Consider the following 21,692-nt stretch of genomic DNA (forward strand, 5'->3'; position numbering starts at 1 on the left):
CACGGGTAAGGGCACCTTCCACTAGAACAGATTTGCTGAGAACTCCACCCAGCCTGGGCTTGAACACTTCCAGAAACCAGCAGTGACCGAAATCCCACTTTTTGCTAGCTAGAAGAGGAGCAGTGCCCAGGCCAGCCTCTTCACCTCTGTTTCGGAGATAAGCTGGTTGATCTTCTTGCAGGTGTAGAAGGGAGCCACCTCCACCTCGGCCACCCTCCACTCCGCCCCCCGCGCTGTCTCCAGGTTCTTGTCATGCTTCTTCAGGATCTTGCGGAAGCCGGTGAAGTTCAGGTTCTGCAGACAAGGGAAAAGACATGCAAGGGAAAAGGTATTTAACCCCAGCCATTTCCCAGGAAAGAGAAATGGTCCTCTTGCCAGTGCTAGCGGGAAAGGAATCATTCACAAGGACCAAAATGATTGCACCTATTGTCAGGAAGTTTCTGAGTTATTACTTTATCCTAAGTAATACATAATCCTTGCAAATAAAATGAAAAACATGGGACTCAAGGGCATAAAAAGGAAGCTACCTAAACCTTTTTATTCCCTGAGGAGCCAGACCTCTTCCACCTTCCTCCTCTATGCAAGAAGTGACCTGACACTACCTTGAAGACAAGTAACCCTTAAGGGGGTTTCCCTTCTGAAAAATCAGAGCTCCTGACTTCTTTAAACTTAACACTGGTTTCAAAATAAGTTCTCCAGTTACACTCATTATAGAAAGGAAATCTTTGTATGAAAGTTGTCAGTGCTGCAGATTAAGTCCAGACAAGTGCATCCCCACAGCAGCATTTTTTTTTCACGAAGTAGGTTGCACAATGACTGCCAAACCAGCTTAGGCCTGCAGATGTGGGAGATGTAACTCTCCAGTCTGCAGAGACTAGCACACAGTGCTTAAAACAAGAATCAGCTGCTGATTTCCAAGCTGTAATGACCCCTGATTCAACACCCATGCACAGCACCTGAGACAGGCGAAGCTCGTCACAGGGCAGCAACTGCTGTGGCGCGATGTATTTGCAATCCTGCATTTCACTGTGCAGGGAGTGCCACTTAAAAAACTCAATAACTCATTCAAGCAACAGCAGAAACACAGAGTGACCATGGCAAGACTCACTTCTGAAAAAAGCTTAGAGAGCAACTTGGAAAGAAATCCAGAGAAAACAGCAAAATCCAATGCCCTGGGGAGAGGCACCAACTACTCACCAAAATTATTTTCAATGTAATTATGCTTAGAGTGATTTAATGCCAAACCTCTCCCATATAGGTGGGAAATGAGGCTGGGGAGACAGGAGCAGGAAGCCAAAGCATTAATGACCTGCCTTATTGGAGACAAGAGACTTTAATTACTTTCTGTTGGAAAAGACAGCATTCCACCCCAGAGAGCAGCGATTTCACATGAGAAACTGCAACAAAAGGATGATTTTGGTCAGAGATCATTCTGTGGCTTGAACTAACATCCCTTCATCTGCCATGGGTGCAATCCCAGCCTAGCTCTGGGGTGCCTTGGCTGGATGGGATACGTTTGTACCAGGCACCCTAAAACCTCTCCAGCGGCATTTCACCCTCTGGCTGCAAAAATTCTGCAGCCCCAAAGTGCACGATAAAAGCACTGTTGGTCACTGTGGTGCTTCTCACAAGGAACAGGCAGTGATGGGACTGGGGAACACAACAAACAGCATTTATGCAGTCTGATATTTTGCTATCCTTGCTGCTTTTGTTTGGCAAGGGGCCTTCTCCAAGCCTGACCTCCATTTCTGCTGCATTTTGTGGAAAAAACCCCCCTCACAAACAACAAACAGTGCAACTTAGGCAATAATATAATGCAACATCAAGCAGAATCAAACAGTGGACTCAAAAATCTTTGCTCATATATATCGGGAAATGCACCAGCAAGGCAATTTAATAAAACTGGTTCAGCCTCTATTATTCACCCAATAAATGCACTGCATTTATATATACAGAATAAGTAACTAAATATTACATGCTTAATTTCTCAGCATTTGTTTGTCCTAAAACACAGTATTTCAGATAAATTGATTTTTTATGTATGTACACACTCTAGAATAATACATTGCTGTTATCAACAAATTAATTCTATCAGAAGTTTGATCATTGATAAGTTAAACGTGTAAGAGCTGCCCTGGAGGCTGCTTATAGTTTCACTTGACGTTTGGTTTGTGCACCTCAGGAGTGAATGCATGAAACCTGTGCTCTTGTTCAGCCCTAAGAGGCTGAGGAATCTGCTTCAGGTGGATTTTCCTCCCTCAGTAACCCAACTCAAGGCGTCAGCATTTCATCAAAGCCAGTTTGATATTTATATTGCTGCTATTGACTTCACTTTATCTCCTACATGAAGGGCTCGGCTGCATCATCCTCCCACCAGGTTATTGTTTTTTCTTCTCTCCAAAACTACAAGAGCTTGACTATTCCTTGTTGTTATATTTCAAGCTCAAGAGTGATTAACAACAGTAGCACTCTGGGATTTAGTTTTACATCTGTTTTCACGCTTGTGTTCCTTGTCCTCAACTTCGGGACCAATTTGAAGGAATTTTTCCCATTCTCTCCCTGGAGTTATGTTGCAGAAAGCAGCTCTGCTGCCTCTATGAACTGTGAAAGCCATCAAAACCAGATGGGGTTTAGATCAATATTTAGTAGACTTACAGTGGGGGTCTGGACTCATGGTAGCAAAAAGCAAAAATATCAGTGTGCAACACGCCTTTTTTCACTGAGGAACAGCAGGAAAAGATTTCCCAAAGGAATGGCCAACGTCATCCCCTATTTAAATTCTTCATCAAGCCTCAGAATTGATTTTTTGTAACTAAAAGTATAGCTGTCTTCTTTTTAAAAAGAAAACAAATGCAAGTGAAGAAATCACAGCAGGTGATGCTGCTTCACTCCATTCCTAAAAAGATACAGATACTCCACCTTTCCCAAGAATTTGAACTAGGAACTATCACTAATGGTTAAAGAGGTTTATTAAGAAACCCCTCGTTTCCAGACATATGCTCAAAGATAACATCACTGAGGAGAGGTACAAATACTCAGAGATTTGGGAGAATAAGTTTTGTCCATACAGCAGAGTGGTATTTAATTTATTCTTACTGTGGATTTTGTTTAGTAAAATTCACCAGTAAAGATTTGGCAAAGATCTGAATACAGACGTAGTCAATATAAGCTCCAACATTCTTATTTAACAAGCTAAAAACCCTCAGAGTAAAACATTCAAAAGCATTTCAGAGCATTTAACTCCAGAAGAGGTAGCCCAGCCAAAATGATATTACCAGTTCCAGATTTTTATTTCAAAATTTTTGGAACAAGATCAGCATCCGCAATATTTACCAGGCCAAAAATCCAAGTACAACTAAAGATTCATTTGTTTTCATACCTCAAGGCAAATGAGCCTGTATCCTGCAGAAATCAAAATATTTTTTTTAAATTGATGTTTTAGCAAGAAATTCTGATACAGCAAGGTCACAGCCACTACCATGGTAACGCCAAGAGGAAACAGTACTTTAGGATTTCAAGTTTCATGACAACTATTAGATAAAAGAGCTTCTTCCCCAGCCTGCCCACTCCAGCCCTGCATAGAACAACACTCTACAGAAGGAAGAGGTCCTGCCTGGACAAAGGTGCTGGGGTCAGCCAGCCCAGGAAAGGAAGAAGGAAAGTCCTTCTGCAGGGCAGCTTAGCACTTCTAGCTCAATAAAAAGCAACCAGATGTACACTGCTAGCTGCCTGGTGCCTGCCTTTTCTTTAGAAGTGTTTAGGGGCCCCCCCAAAAAAGGAAGAAATAAATGAAAAGCGGAGTGAGGCAACTCAAGGGCACACAAGGACAGGGCTGTGCGAAAGCACCGCTCCTCGCAGGTACCTGATAGTTCTGCAGCAGGATGAGGCTGAGGTAGAGCTCGCTGAAGGCCAGTTTCAGGTCTCTGATGTTCCTGTGCTGGACTCGCTCCTCGTGGGACAGGTGGAAGACGGGCTTTCTGCGCCGCTGCAGCGTGGAGGCCCCGCTGGCCTCCTTCTGCGCGTCCAAGGTGGACTGCAGCTCGGTCCGGAGCGTCGTGAACCTGCGCTGCGCCTCCGCCAGCTTCTCTGTGGGCAGGGAGAGGGGACAGTCACGGGGGAGGGTCGCAGACGGCCCACCAAGCCCTAAAAGCACTGCACCTATTCCTCAAATAACGTGCCAGCGAATGGCCTTCCCCCATCCCGCGTTACACTCAACAGCTCTGCGCATTTTTCTTTTCACAGAATAGAATCTCAGACTGGTTTGGGTCGGAAGGGACCTTAATGATCATCGAGTTCCAGCCCCTGACATGGGCAGGGACACCTCCCTGTCCAACCTAGCCTTGGGCACTTCCAGGGATGGGGCAGCCACAGCTTCTCTGGGCACCCTGTGCCAGGGCCTCCCCACCCTCAAAATAAAGATTTTTTTCACTAATATTTAATTCAAACCTGCCCTCTGTCAGTTTGAATCCATTCTCCCTTGGTCTTGTCCCTCCATCCCTTGTCCCAAGTCCCTCTCCAGCTCTCTTGGAGCCCCTTCAGGCACCTGAAGGGGGTCTGAGCTCTCCCTGGAGCCTTCTCTTCTCCAGGAGAACACCCCCAGCTCTCTCAGCCTGTCTCTAAGCAGAGGTGCTCCAGCCCTCTGGACCCACTCTAATGGGCCCATGTCCTTCTCGTGCTGTGAGCCCTGGACCTGGATGCAGAACTCCAGATGTGGTCTCACAAGGGCAGAGTAGAGGAGGAAGCTCTTCTCATTAAACCTACGTAAAACACACAAGTTCTCAAGTAAAAAAAATAAACGAATATGGTCAAAATCAAGGGGCTGTCCCTTCAGCAGAGCCTAAATCAGCATTAGCTGGGAACTGAGACCTCTCAGCTTCCATCCCAGCTTTGATTCCTAGAGGATGCTCAGTCCAGCACCACGCAAACACCTGTTAGGGATGGAAGAGGCCCAGCCTGCGCCTGGGGACTGCAAACCAGCACAAGGACAGCGGGGCAGGCGTCCCCACACTGGCTGCAGGCAGCAGGCAGACAGGGGCTCATCCAAATGCCAAAGCACTGACCACACGGCTACTCGGAGTGCCAACGAAGGGCTGCTCCTCCTTCCCAAATAAATCAAGTGCACAAGAGGCATTAGGGGAAAACCCTGTTAGACAATATTATGAGACATGACAGTGAGTAAGCAAAGCGTTTTTCAGATCTGTGCACCCGCTAGTGACTACATGTTTACTGCCTTTTCATGTGACACTAGAGAAATCAAAGAAGACAAACCCCACACTTCAAACGCAACACTGAATTTTGTTGCTTGGAGAGCAGCATGGCCCCTCTGCCAAGCTCCTGGTGACAGACAAACACAGCTCTGCTTTGATCAGGAGTTACAACACTGCTGGCTGCTGTACATGATCCACTGTAATAATTTATCCCTCTTTTCCTCACTTTAGCAGCATTGCCTCGTTATTTACTGGTTAAAGAGGCCGTCAGCCTGCACTTAAATGTCATTTTGATGTGTTTTTAGAACAAGTCTGTCTCTCCTCCTCACACCTCAAGTATGAAGAAGGTGTTCCTTTAAACACGCTGCTTTATGTACTCTCAGAAAATAATATTTTTGGCTAAATAACAATCTTTTAAAGCTAAAATCAGCATAGTTAAGAATGTTATCATTCTCTTTGTTCTGTACAACTGGTTCCTTCCAGGCTTTTTTTTCCCTGCTAAGCTTCAGTCACAGCTTTGGCATCTCTGGTGATAAGCAGGGTCACAGACCACGGGTGTTGGTGTTGGCCAGGAAGATGCTGACCAGGCTCACAGCGTTGGAGCTGGAGCCACCTCCACCCAGCAGGCCACCCAGCACTGCACCAGAAACCACAGAGCCACAAGGTCCCTCTGCTACACAAAGCTCTGCCCAGCAGCCTCCTGGATACCAATTTAATTATCTTCATTAGTATCTTACATAACGACTCACTGATAATTCTCAACTGCTCCCCGCTCAGATGTAAGATTTACTCTTCCTTTGTCTTACTCAATTCTGCTTAATTTTAAGAGCAAAACTACTCCATAAATAATTTTATAGTGCTCTGCATATCGTATTTGCCAGAAGCAGAATGCCTTTCCAAACAGAAAATGGGGATCAATATAGGAAATAGAGTACAGAGGAGCCTGAAACTCTGACTTTCTTGCTTATAAACTTTAATAAAGGATGAAGATTTAAAATGCAGGAAAGGACAACTCCTCTCTGACAGCTTCCAGAGCTGCAAGGACTCCACCAAGCAGAGGCAATGCAGCCCACAGTGAGAATTGTCTGCCCCCAGCCTACAACCACATGATATTTATCACAACAAGATCAGGCTGCAAAAACAATAATCCCTCCCCACTACGGGAACTCCCTCGGGAAGAAGTAACAGATATCTGTTCGAATCAAAAGCCTTCATATAAATAAAGCTCACACTCTCTATGCTGAAAACATCTATTGAACCATCCGTGATACACTGAGATTTCTTTTAGATCAAATCAGTAGATATGGAAGAGTTTAAACTTTTATTTTCAATTGAAAGCACTGTTCCATTGTCCCTGTGTCCAGAAAAATCTTAAAATCCATCAGCCTAATACAATATTTAAAGAAAATACAATGTCTTAAAATATTTATGACTGCAGCTATCCATAACAAATGCCACTCCTGAGAAACAGCCATCCTGTCACCACCTTCTCCCTCCTGCTCTGACTCCAGTTATTCTGTCCACAAATCATTTCATCTTAATAAAGTATGATTTTTTTACCATCCAGACTCAACGCAGAAGCAAAACAAAACAAAACAAAACGTGTGCTGCTGTTCTAAAACCCCTCTAGGGAATTGCCCAGGGAAACAGGAAAGCAGAATAGAAATTAATTTCTCAGTTTGCAGCATACTCCAAAATAATTGAAAATTCATATACGACTATCACTAATTTAGCACTATCCACACTAATTTAACACTCTGAAAAGTGACTTTAAAAATATGTCACTCAAGAGAGTTAGGAAAAAACCTTAGAAACTGGAACCTCTCTTGTTGTGTTGCAGCACTTTGCATGATCTGACGCCCGCTGAGCCCTCAGCTCAAGCGTAGTTTCATGGCAAAGACTAACAAGAAATCCAATAGAGGCAGACTTCAACAAAAGTGCTCGCCATAAAGCAGCAGCTTTGCCCAAAAAATGCTGCTAGATCCTGGCTAAAAGCATCTAAAGAGTCATCACCTCAACTGTGCAATTCCAAGTTGGTTTTTTACTTGGTTTTCTAAGTTTATACAGAAGTTCACACATAAGGATGATGGAAAAATGACTTACACTGAGGAGCCAGTAAAACTTCCCTCCAGGTTCCAGCTTAGATGGGCATGGCCGTGGTCAGAGCCTGTTTCACCAGACAGGAGGTAATCCAACAGCCTGCACCTCCTGCCAGCTACCCAGCTCAGGGCATTTTAGGTAGGCCCTTTCAGCATTCCTTCCCTTCCCTACTTGTACACATTATGTTCAATATTTTGCTTCCCAGTTTAAAGCCAGGGTTTCCTACAAATAACAAAACCATTCCTAAATTAACCACGAAAGTCTTGCTGGCTACTGTTTAGCCAAATCCTGATGACGGTAATTTAAAATATAACAAACCTGCCATCTAGAAACACAAACCAAAATTGACCACAGATAAAACTCCAGCACTTCAACAGCCGTTCCCCTGCTGGAGCCATCTGAAAATTTTACTGCAATTCTTTTTTCTTTCACTTGAGGACAGATCTTCTTGAGCATAGTCAAAAAAATTGCGAATTGTTTATCAAATCTGATTTAGTTAATGGCAGTTTTCCTTTCCACTGAGCTGGGATAATGGTCTGGGGAATTAAGGCAGTGTTTGCTGGCAGCACACAGGGAAGGGCAAAGAAAGGCATTTTGCAGCAGTCACTCCAGCTCCGAGTGCTCTGTGGAGGAACTGGGGTGCGGGAGCAGCCCATCCCAAGCGGATGAGGGTGCTTGTGCTGTGGCAATCCTGGGTGATGCTCACTGAGGATCCCTCAGCCCAGGGAAAGACATCGAGGAAACGAAGCAGAGATCAACAGAAAACTTGACTTTCTTGAAAATGAGCAGTATTCACTGTAGTAAAGACAGGGGTGTAATAAGCTGTATAATAAGCCTATAATAAATAGGATGTGCCAGGTCATAATCCAAGCCAACACATGCCTGGAGTTACAATAGGGTCCGACACCACAAATTTCTGACACGAGCACGGATAGGAACCGCTGATGGAACATTTCTAGCTGTAGCTCAATGCTAATAACCCTAATAACAGGTTTCCATTCTATGGAAGTCACGTCACTCCTCCACAAATAAAAGACTTATTTTAATCTTATCGCAGGAGATTTTCAAATTGCATGTGTTCTCTCCTGGAACTTTTTGAAATGACAGCTAGCTGGGAAAAAAAACAACCCTACCCTACATTATTAATGCCATTTAAACAATGCTGGAATGGGTGTGTATATGCGGGTGCACGTGTGGCAGCAGGTCCTCATTAGGCAAAATTATAATCTGTATTGTGCATCTAAATTGACAGGACTTCCTGCACAGAGTCTAGCTTGCAGTGCACAGGATCTGGTGCGGCTCAGAAAGGAAGTTTCTGAGCATAAAAACCTCAGGTCTGGGGTAGAAACACAAGATCACCCTGGGAAACAACACAGAGCACTGCTCTGAGTTAGGTACATATGGACTGCGTGCAGAAAAATGCCAAGGAAGTGTAAAACCCAGCTGATCTAATAAAAAAGTATCAATTCTACCTAAAAACTGCCTCTTGTCCTGACACTCACACTGCTCCAGGGAGCTGGGAGTGCAGGCACAGCCAGCCCAAAGGAGATTTACTTCCCTAGATGGAAGCTGAACTGAGGGAAGCTGCCATGCTCAGCCACTGCATCAATCATGCTTTCAGCTATCCTCAAGTTCACAACCCAGATCCTGGCTGGCAGTAAAACAGCCAGCAATAAAGTCATCACCCAATGGTTATGAAAATATTTTGCACAATTCAGCCATGTCTTTGTTACCAGATTAAAATCAGAACTAGAAAAGGCTCCCATATTGTGCTGCAAATCCTGTTTATAGCCCTAAGTTAATAAATCAACATGTTAAGAGGAAGTATAGAAGCCAATGCATTGCTGTATCTACATTTAAATGCTTTTCTAGGTGAAACCCCACTTCAAACCTCACCAAAAGAGGCTGAAAATCATCTGAAGAGTAATGGCAGGAGGAGCCAGAGCACACCGAGCCTTTTGTAGCAATTTTACAGGGTCAATTTCCAACTAACCTGTTCTAAAGTTGTTTTCAAAACACAGGATGGGAAGGCAACTTCCTCAGAGAAAACAACAAACAACAGCACTTGATATATGACACCAAGAAATCCCCACTCCTACCATCACCACGTTTTTACTCGAAATACAGAGCCCACAGCAGTTGCTGCTGGCGGGTGTACTCCAGAAAGATACAGGAGTTTCCGGAAGAGTTCAGTGTTTAAAAACTTGTTGGACCCCTCAAGATGACCAAGCTACCATACACAGCCATGAGAGCTATTCCTGCAGAAGCTCAGGAAACACCAGCTGGGAAGCTCAGCACACCTAAAACGTGCCCAGGAGGTTGTCAGCACGGATAAGCTGAAAGACTTGTGCCCTTTAGTTTTAAGAGCATCTCCATAAAGTTCAGCAGGATACTTTGAAAGTTCAAAGAAATGAAATCACCTGCCACTCATTCTCCCTCCACCCAAATACCAGGGTTTAGCTCCACATCTGTGACTAAACCAGAGCAGTTTTCCAAACAAACCCGCCCTCTAATTACCTGATGGTAGACCTGCACCACCACTGTGATTATCCTGAAAGTTTGGGACCTTCAGGCCCTTTTTCTGTTGTTGAATTTTCCACAAATACACACAAATAAGCACCTTACCTGAATAGAAAATGTTGATTTTGGCAAGTTCTTTCTCACAGGTTTGGAAGAATTTCTCTTCAAACGTGGCAAAACATCTTTTCACCGTGTCCTCATCTGTGTCTATGAAACAAAATAGAAAACCAAAGAAGTTGTAACAGAAGGACACAGGAACACCTTTACAAGTGGCTGCCATGGAAATAGTTCTTCAGCATAAATCCACCATCTTTGTCATGCACAGAAAGGAGAACAACCAAGCCCAAAGGGCTCGAGGGGCACATCTTTGCTTGTACAAGGCATTGCACCAAGACAGAGAGGGACACACTCGTATCAGCAGTAACAGCACCCTGACCAAAGTTCCCATCACCTTTTTTGATCCTTCAAGTGCCATTCCAGGTCTCACGAGCTTCATTTTCGCTTCCTAACCCAGCTTGTGTTTGAAGACCAAAGCTGACCAGAAGCGCTCACTCCAGCTTAGCAAACATTTGTATTCAGAAGGAAAGCACCAGATTTTTATCTTCCAGGGGACTCACTGACTTCAGGCACCATTCCCACCTTCTCGTCAGGGTAATCCTTCAAAAACAAACCCAGCATTACAGCAAACTAAAATCCATACAGAAATCCATACAGAAAACTGTGTGGGAGCTTCCCTGCTGGAAAAGAAAAACTTTCTCTCATAAGCAAAGCTGAAAGGAAAAGGCCTAATTATATTGATTGTGATCAGATCCACAACTCTCCTTCACCCCACTGCTCTGGGACAGTTTTAATTCTTTTGCAAGAACTACATACAATTCCATAATTAAAGTCAAAACCTGAAATTAAAGCAGCAATTTGGTCACCTTGTTGTTATAAAAAATACTGTGCAGAATCTCAAAGACAGAATGCATTTTCTAGTAATTAAGAAATTCGTTTAATGAGTAAAAAAAAAAAAAAAAAATCAAGACAGGCTATAATTACCAATTTCAGTCCTGTCAAAAACCAAATGTTCCTAATGCTGAAGCAAAGCAGACTCTTCATACCCTCCCATAGTTACAGCCCCTGAATCTTCACACACTCTCACGGATTGCAAGGGTTAGTGTTAAAACAAACAGGAAAATTAAGACTTTATTATGGTCTCAATAACGTTCAGAAATAGACCACAGAACCACGGAGTTGCTTACTGTTGGATTAAGATGACTGAAGCCAATCACTAACCCAGCACTGCCAAGCCCACCACTAAACCATGTCCCCAGGTGACACATCCACATGTTTTTTGAACACTTCCAGGGGTGCTGATTCTACCAGATTCAAACAGACGTTGAAATACACGCTGTCAAATTGAGAAGACAAATGACTGCACAGAAGTTTTGTTCACATATTGGACTGTCACAACCAAGGAATCTTTTTCTTTTGGGATTAATTTCTAGGTAAAACCAACCTCAAGAGAATATTTAAATAAAAAATTTCAACATATAGGTTTTTCTGATGTTTTTTGTTTGTGCTCTGATATTAAGCACCACAAACCTACGCACACCTTCAGCACCATTTTTAAGAGATGCTACGGAAAGAGTAAAGAACACAACCGAAAACTGCAGTGCAGGGGCAACCCTAGAAGAAGTCTGTCTTCTTTTGGAGTTTGATGATACTTTAAGGAGTAAACAGAGAGAAAATAACCAGTTCTGCACAGATGCCTGGTGTTTACAACTCCACCACCCAAGGGCTTGTAGAGAAGAATTCTCAAGGGCTCCAAAGCTTGTTCCAAACTCCCAAGTTTTGGCTCCCAGGGTTCCTTTCTTAGCCAATCATTATACTTGCAGCTCTGCAGCTACTCCCGAGGATGAGGCTCCCTCCCTGGAGCAAACAAACCCTGGAATGACAGGGCTTGGGCTCCTCTTTGCTGACGGAGAACCGCAGCAGCCCCGAGGTGTCACTCCAACCCTGCTCGAGGGCTCTGGACCAAGAATGAGCATTCCCACTCCACAGAGAGCTCCCACACGGATCCCTCCTTGCGGGCAGCTGGAACGCCACAGGGACAGAAAATAACTCTGCTCCAGGGCTGCTGACTCCCAACTGCAGTCACAACATCCCACCCCGGGGCCCTCCCAGTAAGGCTGATCTGAACTTGCCTCCAAGACTTCTAAATCCTTCACCCAACAGCAAAGCACAAACAGGGGGTGAAGCGGCAGAAATTACTATGCAATACTTAAAATGCAGAGATTTTATTACTCACTAGCTGCCTGAAACTTTTCAAATAATAGTAATCAGGAGGTACCAAACCAGAGCTGACTCCTAAGGATGGGCCTGAAAGGAGAATTGCCCAGCCCAAAGAGTTTACCCATGTCTAGGAGAAAAGTTTACCTAGAGATGCTTTCTGACATGGGAAAACCATCATTTCCTGCACTTAAAAATAAGTCATAAAGAAATAAAAGCACAGAGGGTCACTGCTTCCCTGCTTTGGAAACACCAAAGCTTTTTGCCATTGCCTGTTGCTATGTTTCAGTACATTCACAGAATAACAGTAAGACCAAACAAGCTTTTATACTACAGACACTGGAACTAACAAAGGATGAAGGAAAAAAAAAAAAATCTCTTCAAGCATGGAAAATACTTTTTGTCCATAAAGTCAAGTATGAATATTTCTATACAAGCAAAATAGCACCTTCTAAGATAGCAAAAAGCTCAGTAAAGCAACATAGCATTACACTAACAATCTATGCCAAATATCGCAGTAAAGATCTTGTTTTGTAAATTACTGACTAGTTCAAGAAATTACAAATAAGTGTGTTGAACAGTTTGACCATAATCTAAAGTTTAGAAGAGGAAAATGGGCTTTGAACACAAACCAACTACTACTGGAAGCCCTTCCAAAATCCTTGAGATTAGGAATTCAGGTCTCTAGCTCAACCTCAAAACGTTGCTGACTCAGAGGAGAGCAAGTTCTATATAAACTATTCAAAATCCTTCTCCAAATGTCAAACACCACCTTATATAAGGTATTTTGCAGACCAGGGTAGATGCCAGCCTTAAAAATAAAAATAAAAATCAGGAATGTCTGTGAAGAAAAGGTTTCCCTTTGGTCCCGGTCCCGCTGCACTCCAGCCCCTGAGCTGCAATAACAGAGAAGTGCTGCCAAGGCTGCTGCCTTTATTTATTCCCCCCAAGGCTGGGACAGGACCACGCGCTTTGCCGTGGGAAAATCACGGCGCCAGAACCCGGCCTTGGGTTCGGGAGCTCCATGACAACAGGGGCTGCTTCTAAAAGGCATCCAGCTCCTGCTGCCAACGAGGGCCGGCCTAACCTTCCTTTTGTTCTTCTCCTATAGCCTTAACACTCCATTCACCCTCAGCTCTGCGGAGCTGCCATGAACGAGGCTGCCAAGAAGACAGTCTGATCAATACTGCAGCTTCCCGACCTCATCTTCCTCCAGATTCCCTGGCCTGAACAAAAAAACCCACAGGAAGCCTGCAAGTCTCTTGCTTGTACTTGCAAAGCCCAACCCAGCAGCAATCTGGAGGTACTCCCCCCCCATGCCACATCTTCAGGTTTACAGAGAGCTCAGATGTTGGCACACCTACAGTAGAACTTGGAAGTTGAAAAATTAATATCCAAACTGCATTCCTAAGTTGCCCCAAGCACTCATTTCTCACTTCTCCTCTCAACTGTTGATTTAATTTCTCATTTTCTGCAGCTGTAGCATATAAACAAATGATCAGCATCCCAGGCACCTCTGCTCACTCCCTCCCTTGCAAGAACACACCAGTAAAAGTTTTCTTTGTTAGAGCAGTGCCTTCTAAAAGTAATCATTTTTAATAACTCCTCTACTCTTCATCATGCTGAATTTTAAAGGACATTTAATTAAAGAAGATTGATTAGCTTTGTTATGTGATCAACACAGGTGTAGTTCTCTGAATCACCTTCTGTTTGCCACAAAACAGCTTTATCTGAGTAATGTTATTTCAACACTCCAGCTAGAGAGGAGGCAATTTGATTTATGAGGAGGGATCTGAAATCTAGTCAGTGAAATAAAAATCATGCTCAACATTGGCATTAAACACATCAAATAATACTGAACAGGAGATCACAAGTGTAACATCAGCACCACTTTGAATACACTACATTTTTACATTTTCCCACACCCTGTACCCAGTGCTCAACTAGGACTACAGCAGAACTGTGGTATGAAAAATTAACAAGATTTAAATGATAGCTTTCTTGTTTCTATAAAGACAGTAACTGCTTATGCTTCTAGGCCCAGTGGCACACTAGGGAAAAAAAGAAGAAAAAGCCACTTCTATTGCTACTCAAAACGCTAGGAAGTGGGTCACTACAATGAAAACATCTATCTGTCTCCAAAATCCCATCAGCTTTGTCTGTCTGCTCAACCATCACAATTCTCTCACACCCTTGACAGATCTGCAGCACCAAGATCCTAGTTTCCCCAACCTTTTTACACAGTACAGTGAAATCTGCAGGTAAAAAAATCAAACTGTGGAGCCCATAAATGCAAGGACAAAGATTACCTTTGTACTTCTAAACTCCTGTTTATTGGGGTATTTTTCCAAAGGAAAGCTTTTTCCACGAGGCAACTCCCTTTCTCACAACAGAAAGCCACACTTGGGTCAGCTGGAAATTGGATCATTCACTGAAACTTTCAGTAAATTAATTATTCACCATGCACTTTTATGTCCCATCTTGTAGCAAATAAAAGTTTGCTTGTACCAAATTTAGGTGCTGTAAGTACAGCTATAGAAATTTCTTCCTAGGACTTATTCTTGCTGTAGGAAGAGGGAGGAAGCCAACCCTGCTTGCAAATAAAGGAACATTTGCATTCATGTTATTCCACCCTAACACCTGAGCTGCAAACTGCCCATGTAATGGTGTGCATCTCTTATGGAATTTATTCCATCGACTGAAAGTGGACCTCGAATTAAAACATTGTAAAACCATCAGGGAAGAAGCTTCATGAGGTAGTTGATATTAAGAAAAAAAAAAAAAGGTCAAGAAAATTCAAAGCAGGATATACCTGGTTTTCTGAACCATCACAGATGAGCTGGTCAGCTCTCCATTTAATGAATCCTTCAGCCCAAATTAGATCTGGTTATTAAATTATTGCCTTAAACCTAGCAATGAAAAATGACCACTCAGGTAGCAAATGAGGCCGGCATTGCCTGCACATGCAGATTTTATGTGTGGGCTGGGGAAGGAGGGGGCAAGAACTGCTGCAGGTCACCAGCACAAGTTCTCTCAGGTTTTGGTTCACCATTTCATTGTTTTTACCGATTAACCCAGAAAGAACAAAATCTATTTCAAAATACCTTTAGAAATGACGATTTTCAGATTGGTAAAAATCCTTATTTTTTAGACTGCATCACTGAAATCTTACAAGGAAACCAGCCAGATTCTTACAGATGGTTTGTTTAGCTGGAAAGGAAAAGCAGCCTCCACAACATGCCTACAAGCTAGACATCCAACCAAGCGTCTATTATAAATTATTTATATTTGTGACTCTGTAAACACAGATTCTAAAGCAATGACAGCGTCCTGGTATGAACTGTGTCTTCAGGTGCAGAAAAACCAGGCAGTGCAGTAGCCAGATGTGAGAAGACAGCTCAAGTGTCAGGTTTTGCAGTCTGCAGGGCGGCTGCACAGCTGCCCTACAGGTGCTCTTCCTTAAACAAGCATCCAGCACTCATAATCCGTCCTTCTGCAAGCAAGGAAGGCAGTGCTAGTCTTTGTCAGCTGTTCCAGGGGAGTCACTAATGCTTCATGTCTGTACCATTAGGAGATTCACTACTCCCAGCAGAATTATAAAACTGAGGCTTATGTGGTACCTCAGATTTGAAGGACAGCTAGGCAGAAACTTGCCACAGAAAAAACAAAAATCAAAAATTTAAAGAAAAGCAGTACAAATGCCCAGTAATATTTCAAAACCTACCATAAAAATATTGATGATAGTACAGGATGACAGACCTGGATGCCAGGAGACATCAATACCTGCACTCAATACCTGCTTTCCCTGGTTAACAACCGTCTTGAAATTCCTCTCTTTTCAAGAAAGAAAGTAAAGATCTATGTGTGTTTTTGCAGAAGTCTCCCAATAAGCCAGACCAGAAATACTGCCACACACCCCGGGGCGAAGGAAAGACAGTCAGCAGGAACTGAGGGTCAAATTTCATGTTGACCTTTACTCCCAGACAAAGAATGGAGAACACCAGGGTTGAGTTACTCAGCTGGTACATACCAGAACCTGTCCAGGCCATGTATGCTGGGTTGTGACGAAGAGCCAGCGATGCAAACGGAGATCCAACAGCTTTGTGGGATTGCCAGGACCACAGCGGGACATTCCTGGCTTACACAACGCACCTGCACCCTCCTCCAGCTGCTCACCTGCTGCCTCCAGTGCTGCTTTTCACCAAAACAAGACAAGACAGCAGCAATTACGGTTGCACAAACAGCCATACCGCAGATAATGCACCAGAGGTTAAGGAAAGCAGAGATATTCCAGCCTCTCACAGGCAAGATCCAAACTGGCCCCTGCACCTCTGGCTGATGCTACGTGAGACAGCAGTTCAGTGCTGCCATCCATTCCCTCTTCATCAGCCTTCGGTCTGAGCAATGCTGCAGCCAAGATGATCTTTCTTCCCTTTTCATCAGCGACAGGGCCACCAAATAAAAAGCTTAGCAGTACCTGAATGGACCTCAAGTAAATAAGCATGGCTGTGTTTTATGCAGCTACAAACCTGCCTGAAAAATATCTTCCTTCTGCTAAAACACATGGATGGAAATAAGGACGCCCAATTTGGTCCTTAAACCAAGAAGAAAAATATAAAAGAAGAGCACACAGCAGCATGGAAAACCAATAACAGAATTATTGATATAAATTCAGGTGCTCAGAGTTCAAACTTCAGTTTTTCTATACAGTCACCTTCCCCACCTCTCCCTTCAGCCTGGCAGAGCTCCGTGGATTTAGCAAACCCTCTGCTGATTAACTGGACAAGTGCTCCTGACCTCTTAGCCAAGCAACACTTGAACAAATATTGCTCCAGGAAAGGCAGGGCAAGATCACCCCAAGCTGTAGAGGTCCAGGCCAGCTCCCAAAGCAGTGCTAAAACACTGGGGACATCCACAGGGAGAAGACCTTGGAAGCCCATGGAGACAATGGGGACCGGAAATGCAGCAGCAAGAGGCACTCAAAGGAAACTCAAATAGTGCTGAATACAGCAGAGATCCCTCACCCTCAGACCCACAAATATTCTTTCTCTGCCCCATCTCCTGAATGAAGGTGGAAGGTGGCATAGAAAGAGAAATAGGAGGAAAATTTATAATCTTCTTTAATGTGCATTCTTATTTATCAAGAAAGATGTAAATTCGATATCGTGAATATTTTAATCAAGCAAAAAAGGTTTCTGTCAGGAAATAAAGCTTCATAATAAAATGACTGTTTATGCTCCTTTTATTGAGCCTCCAGCTTGCATAGTTTTACTTCCAAAATTTCACTGAGCAGCAACAATTACCTTCTCATTAAAAGTGCACAGAAACTGTCAGAACATCTGACATAACCACCAAGAGGAGAAGAATTAAAACAAAACTGAGATTACAGCCAGTTCAAGGAATTTGATACACTGCACTTTTAAGCCTTGTGTGTACTAAGTTTTCCCTAGGAACACCACATGGAGAAGGAGTTCTGGGGAATTTTAGCAGTAGTTATGGCTGTCCTTTATGCCCTCTGCTAGACACACACACGATGCCCTTTTCCTTGCTCTGGTGCTGCTGCCCATCCAAGACCACAGTGAACCAGTTTGGGAAGTTAATCTGGTACTTAAAGAACTACCCAGCATTGAAACTAAAAGGCATTACAAACCTAGCTGATCAATAAAGTCGTTTCCTGTGGTTTAGCCCTCTGAAAGAGCTCCTTGCATGCAGGGAGGAGGCAGTGAGAGGGAGATTCCCCCTCTGGCAGCAGCGGCCTGTTAGACTGATTTAACTGGAATATCACATCACCTGCTTGGCCCTGCATCTCTCCTGTGGCAGGAGATGACTCAAGGCATTACCCCACAGCTCAGCTGACAAGGTGACATTGGAGAAGCTCACTGGAGTTGGATTCACGTGCCCATACCCTTGATATGAAGACAGGAAAAGTCTGGATTATTAAATTAAAGCAGATTGAACGCATCCAGGCTTTGGTCTCTCAGCAGCACCTCCCCTCCTGCCAAGGCTCCAGCACCACGTGTGCCTCCAGTCCTGCCTTCTCCAACTCTCTCACCACACCCTCGTGGGGAAAAGCCATCCCTAGCTTGGATGCAAACTGGCTAATTCCGTGTACTCCAGCACAGCTGATGTTCAAACGTTTTTGGGATATTTCAGTCTGCTTTAAGCAATTTTGCATAGAAATAAAAATCACAGAATTGCAGAATGGTTTGGGTTGGAAGGGACCTTTAAAGGCCACCTAGGCCAACTCCCCTGCAAAGAACAGGGACACCTTCAACTAGACCAGGTTGCTCAGAGTCCCCTCAAATACTTTGTTTTGGTGTAAAAATGTAAAATGCTTAAAAGAAGAAAACAAAAGTTGGAAAACAAAGTAAACTGAGAATTCACTGTGACGTGGAGTTACACAAGTGATTGCAGCAACATTTTGTTATGCAAGCTGGACCTTTGAAATGGGCAATGCCTTGATCAAGGTACTCTTGGACAGAATGGCCACTGTCCCCTCCACAGACATCCTTCAGGGGCATCTTCTGCTGGGTCTGATGACAGACTTGAACTGTCACCCACACATCTGATGAACAAGACAAATGCAGGGCAGAACCATCTTGAAATAGAGTTTAAGTCTTGTTCTTTCAGTGCTTTCTCCCCCACTTTCTTTCCCTCTCTCCCTCCACCCAATATACTCTACAGAGTATACGTACATTTGATTTTTCTTTTTAAATTGCTGGCAATATCAGGTTGTGCATGAGCAAATGCAGCAAGAGAAGTGCTAATTTATGCTGTAACAAGAGGCTCAGATCCTATCAGCATTCTCCCAGTGATAAAGCCATCCCTGCAAGGGCAGCCTGACAAGCAGATCACCACCAGCCTGATCACCTGCACCACCAGCCACTGCGCCCTGGCCACACTCGTCCAACTGAGACTGGGAAATCTAAGCAGCTCTGCTCTTCATCAAGACTTGCAGGTGGCCAGCAGCAGGATATACACTCTGAGAGCTTTAAGAAATGCTGTATTTCAGCATTAAAGCCATGCCCTGTCCAAGCTCTGCATGCATGCTGTAGGACCAAGCCCAGCTCGCTTTTCTTGGGGAGGGCTTCAATAGCTGCACGAACTGGACCTGTACACTGGACCCACCCTTCCTGATTGATGAGTAACACAGAAGGCATCAAATCAGTTTTTACAAAATCTTGCTTTGGACTCAAGCACTTCTCTGAGTCCTTGCACCCAGCAAACACATGAGGATTGGCTGGAAAAGGTGAGTCTCGACCTCCTCAGTTCCCTGATGGATTCTGTCAGGCAGGGAGTAAGAATTAGGGGCCAAGATAAGGCCTACAACAAGCAGTGAGGTCACTTTGAGGCAGAATAGGAAGAAAAGTATACTCCAACTACAGACAAAGTGTTTAGAGGGCTTCAAAGTATTTCTTTTGAGGGATGAAGGCATTTAAACTCAGTTACTTCATCCTGCTGCAGATAATTCTGTGATTCATCAGCAAGCCAGAGTTAGCTTTGTTTTGAAGGCAGGAATCTTTTTCGTATGAGGCAGAAGGCATGGACCTCTCCTCTGCATTACCTAAGCAAACACAACCCACACCCACAATCGTTTTTCAATAAAGCCTCCATCCAACAACTCTTTCTGTCAGGAAACTCCTCTGCTTTCTCCTTGTCCTCTGTCACTGTACATCATCATCATGGAATGGTTTGGGTTGGAAAGGACCTGAAAGACCATCTCGTTCCAACCCCTCTGTCATGGGCACCTTCCACCAGACATGGAGGTGGTGACCTCAGCCAGAACCACCTCAAAGCTTACAGGAACATTTTGGTCAACTCTTGGCAACTGTTCTGTGCAAAGACACGCCAGAAACTGCCCTTTCACGTTTAGCCATCAGACCATCTAAAGCATCCCCCTTTGGGTGGCACCAGAACTGTAGAAAGCACTTTACTACTTGCTGTGGCTCTGCACAGCAAGGGAGAAGCTCAAGGAAAAGCTCTGCAGTTCAGGATGGTCGTTTGTTTCCATCGCTGATGGCAAAATTGTGGGATTCAAAAGATGGAGTGAATATCTCCTCCTTCGAGACACTGAAAACTTTCAGGGAAGTGGTGTGGTTAATAGCATTTTAACTTCTGAAAAACAAAAGGAGTAGCAGAGTGTGCTTCCTGATCCTCAGGCTGCCGGGACAGGATGCAATGTGGAAGGGGAAAGGCTGCTCCAGCAAAGCACACCGGCGTCCCTGGAGAGACCCTGCTCAGCTCCGTGTGTCTGGGGGGAGGCAGGGAAGGGAATTACAGCTAATTGAAAACATTTTGCATAATTGGAGCTGTGAAGAGACATATACCCATCACTCCAGGAAACTATTTGCATCCTTAAAACAATTACAGCACATATAAAATTCAGATGCTAAGCAAACAATTAGAAACACTAGCACTGGTGGAAAAAAACCTAAACAGGTGAATAAATGGACCATCATCATTAAAAAAGGAACAACAATGGTACTTTTAGAGCTCTTTTCAGACACAGGAGAGCATGTTCACTGGAGATCTTGGGGGCAGGAGGAGGAGGGAAATGACAAAAGGAAGATTAACAGAACTGTGTCTTGGGAAAGACTTCAATTAATATCAAGAGCAACTAGAAAGACAAAACAAATGATGCAGAACCAACAACAGGCTCCCTATATGGAGTACAGCGAGCACATGGTACGAAGACAAACCTACTTCAAACATGCTCTCAATGGCTTAATTTCCCCCCAGGGAGCCAACATTACTCAAATTCATTTTTCCTTTTTTATTTTACTAGCTAGTAAAGGCAAACAGTTAGCAAGAAGATAATAAGCAAGCAGTTATCAGATGAAGAAAAATACATTTCAGAGGTAACTCAGAAAAATGACACAGGGCTCGAGAGTGGCTCTGTGCAAGATTTTACCAGAGGGCCTTACAGTCAGACCATGTTCAGGAACAGAACAGATTGTTAGTTCTCATAAATGTTTACAACAGCATCTTCCTAAACATTTAGCACAATTTAAAACAATATTTTTCTTTTTCAATGATATAATTCCAGCAAACTAACATTAAGGTAGGTGCTTCTCCACTCAGGGCAGTAATTCTTCTGCTTTAGTTCTTACACTATTACAGCAACAGATGTTGTAGGATCCTCTCCACAACACTACAAAGCCTACCCAAGGTTATATTCCTCCTTGCTCACACAGTGCACAGCCACCCAGCTGAGCCCTACCCTGCTGGATTAATTAAAACACATGGATTGAAGCACGCCCGGAGACACTGTGGTAAATTCTAGATAAGCAGAAGCTCTCCATTGCAGGTCTCCACAAGTTTGGAGCTGTTTTCTTCTAAACACACGCTCAGGTAGCACCCCTTGCCTTCCCTTCTTCTCAACCCTGCACTTGAAGGGCTTGTTTAAATCCAATTCAAGCAAAGGCAGCATTCCTCAGATGCCACTTTGCTATGATTTAAGTACATGGAAGGAATAAGCTCCAGTTCAAATGTCCTTCCTTCAAGGGGAGAGAAGATAGTCTTTCAAAGGGATTGATTTGGAAGTCTATGCCCACTTCAACTCCTCAACAGAGGTACTGTGTTCCAGGGGTA

The 21,692-nt window shown here is 43.9% G+C and overlaps 1 protein-coding gene across 1 annotated transcript in view; it reads right to left on the reverse strand.

Annotated features, from left to right (window-relative positions):
- Window positions 1-21,692, reverse strand: part of XPR1 (xenotropic and polytropic retrovirus receptor 1) — a 110,563-nt gene that overhangs the window by 31,598 nt on the left and 57,273 nt on the right. The window contains exons 3-5 of the mRNA XM_032118530.1: window positions 9,933-10,034; window positions 3,863-4,086; window positions 145-294 (exon numbers count right to left, since the gene is read on the reverse strand). Coding sequence (XP_031974421.1) covers window positions 145-294; window positions 3,863-4,086; window positions 9,933-10,034 — 476 coding nt within the window. The remainder of the gene's footprint in view (window positions 1-144; window positions 295-3,862; window positions 4,087-9,932; window positions 10,035-21,692) is intronic.

This window comes from Corvus moneduloides, chromosome 9, assembly GCF_009650955.1.
Source record: "Corvus moneduloides isolate bCorMon1 chromosome 9, bCorMon1.pri, whole genome shotgun sequence".
NCBI lineage: Eukaryota > Metazoa > Chordata > Aves > Passeriformes > Corvidae > Corvus > Corvus moneduloides.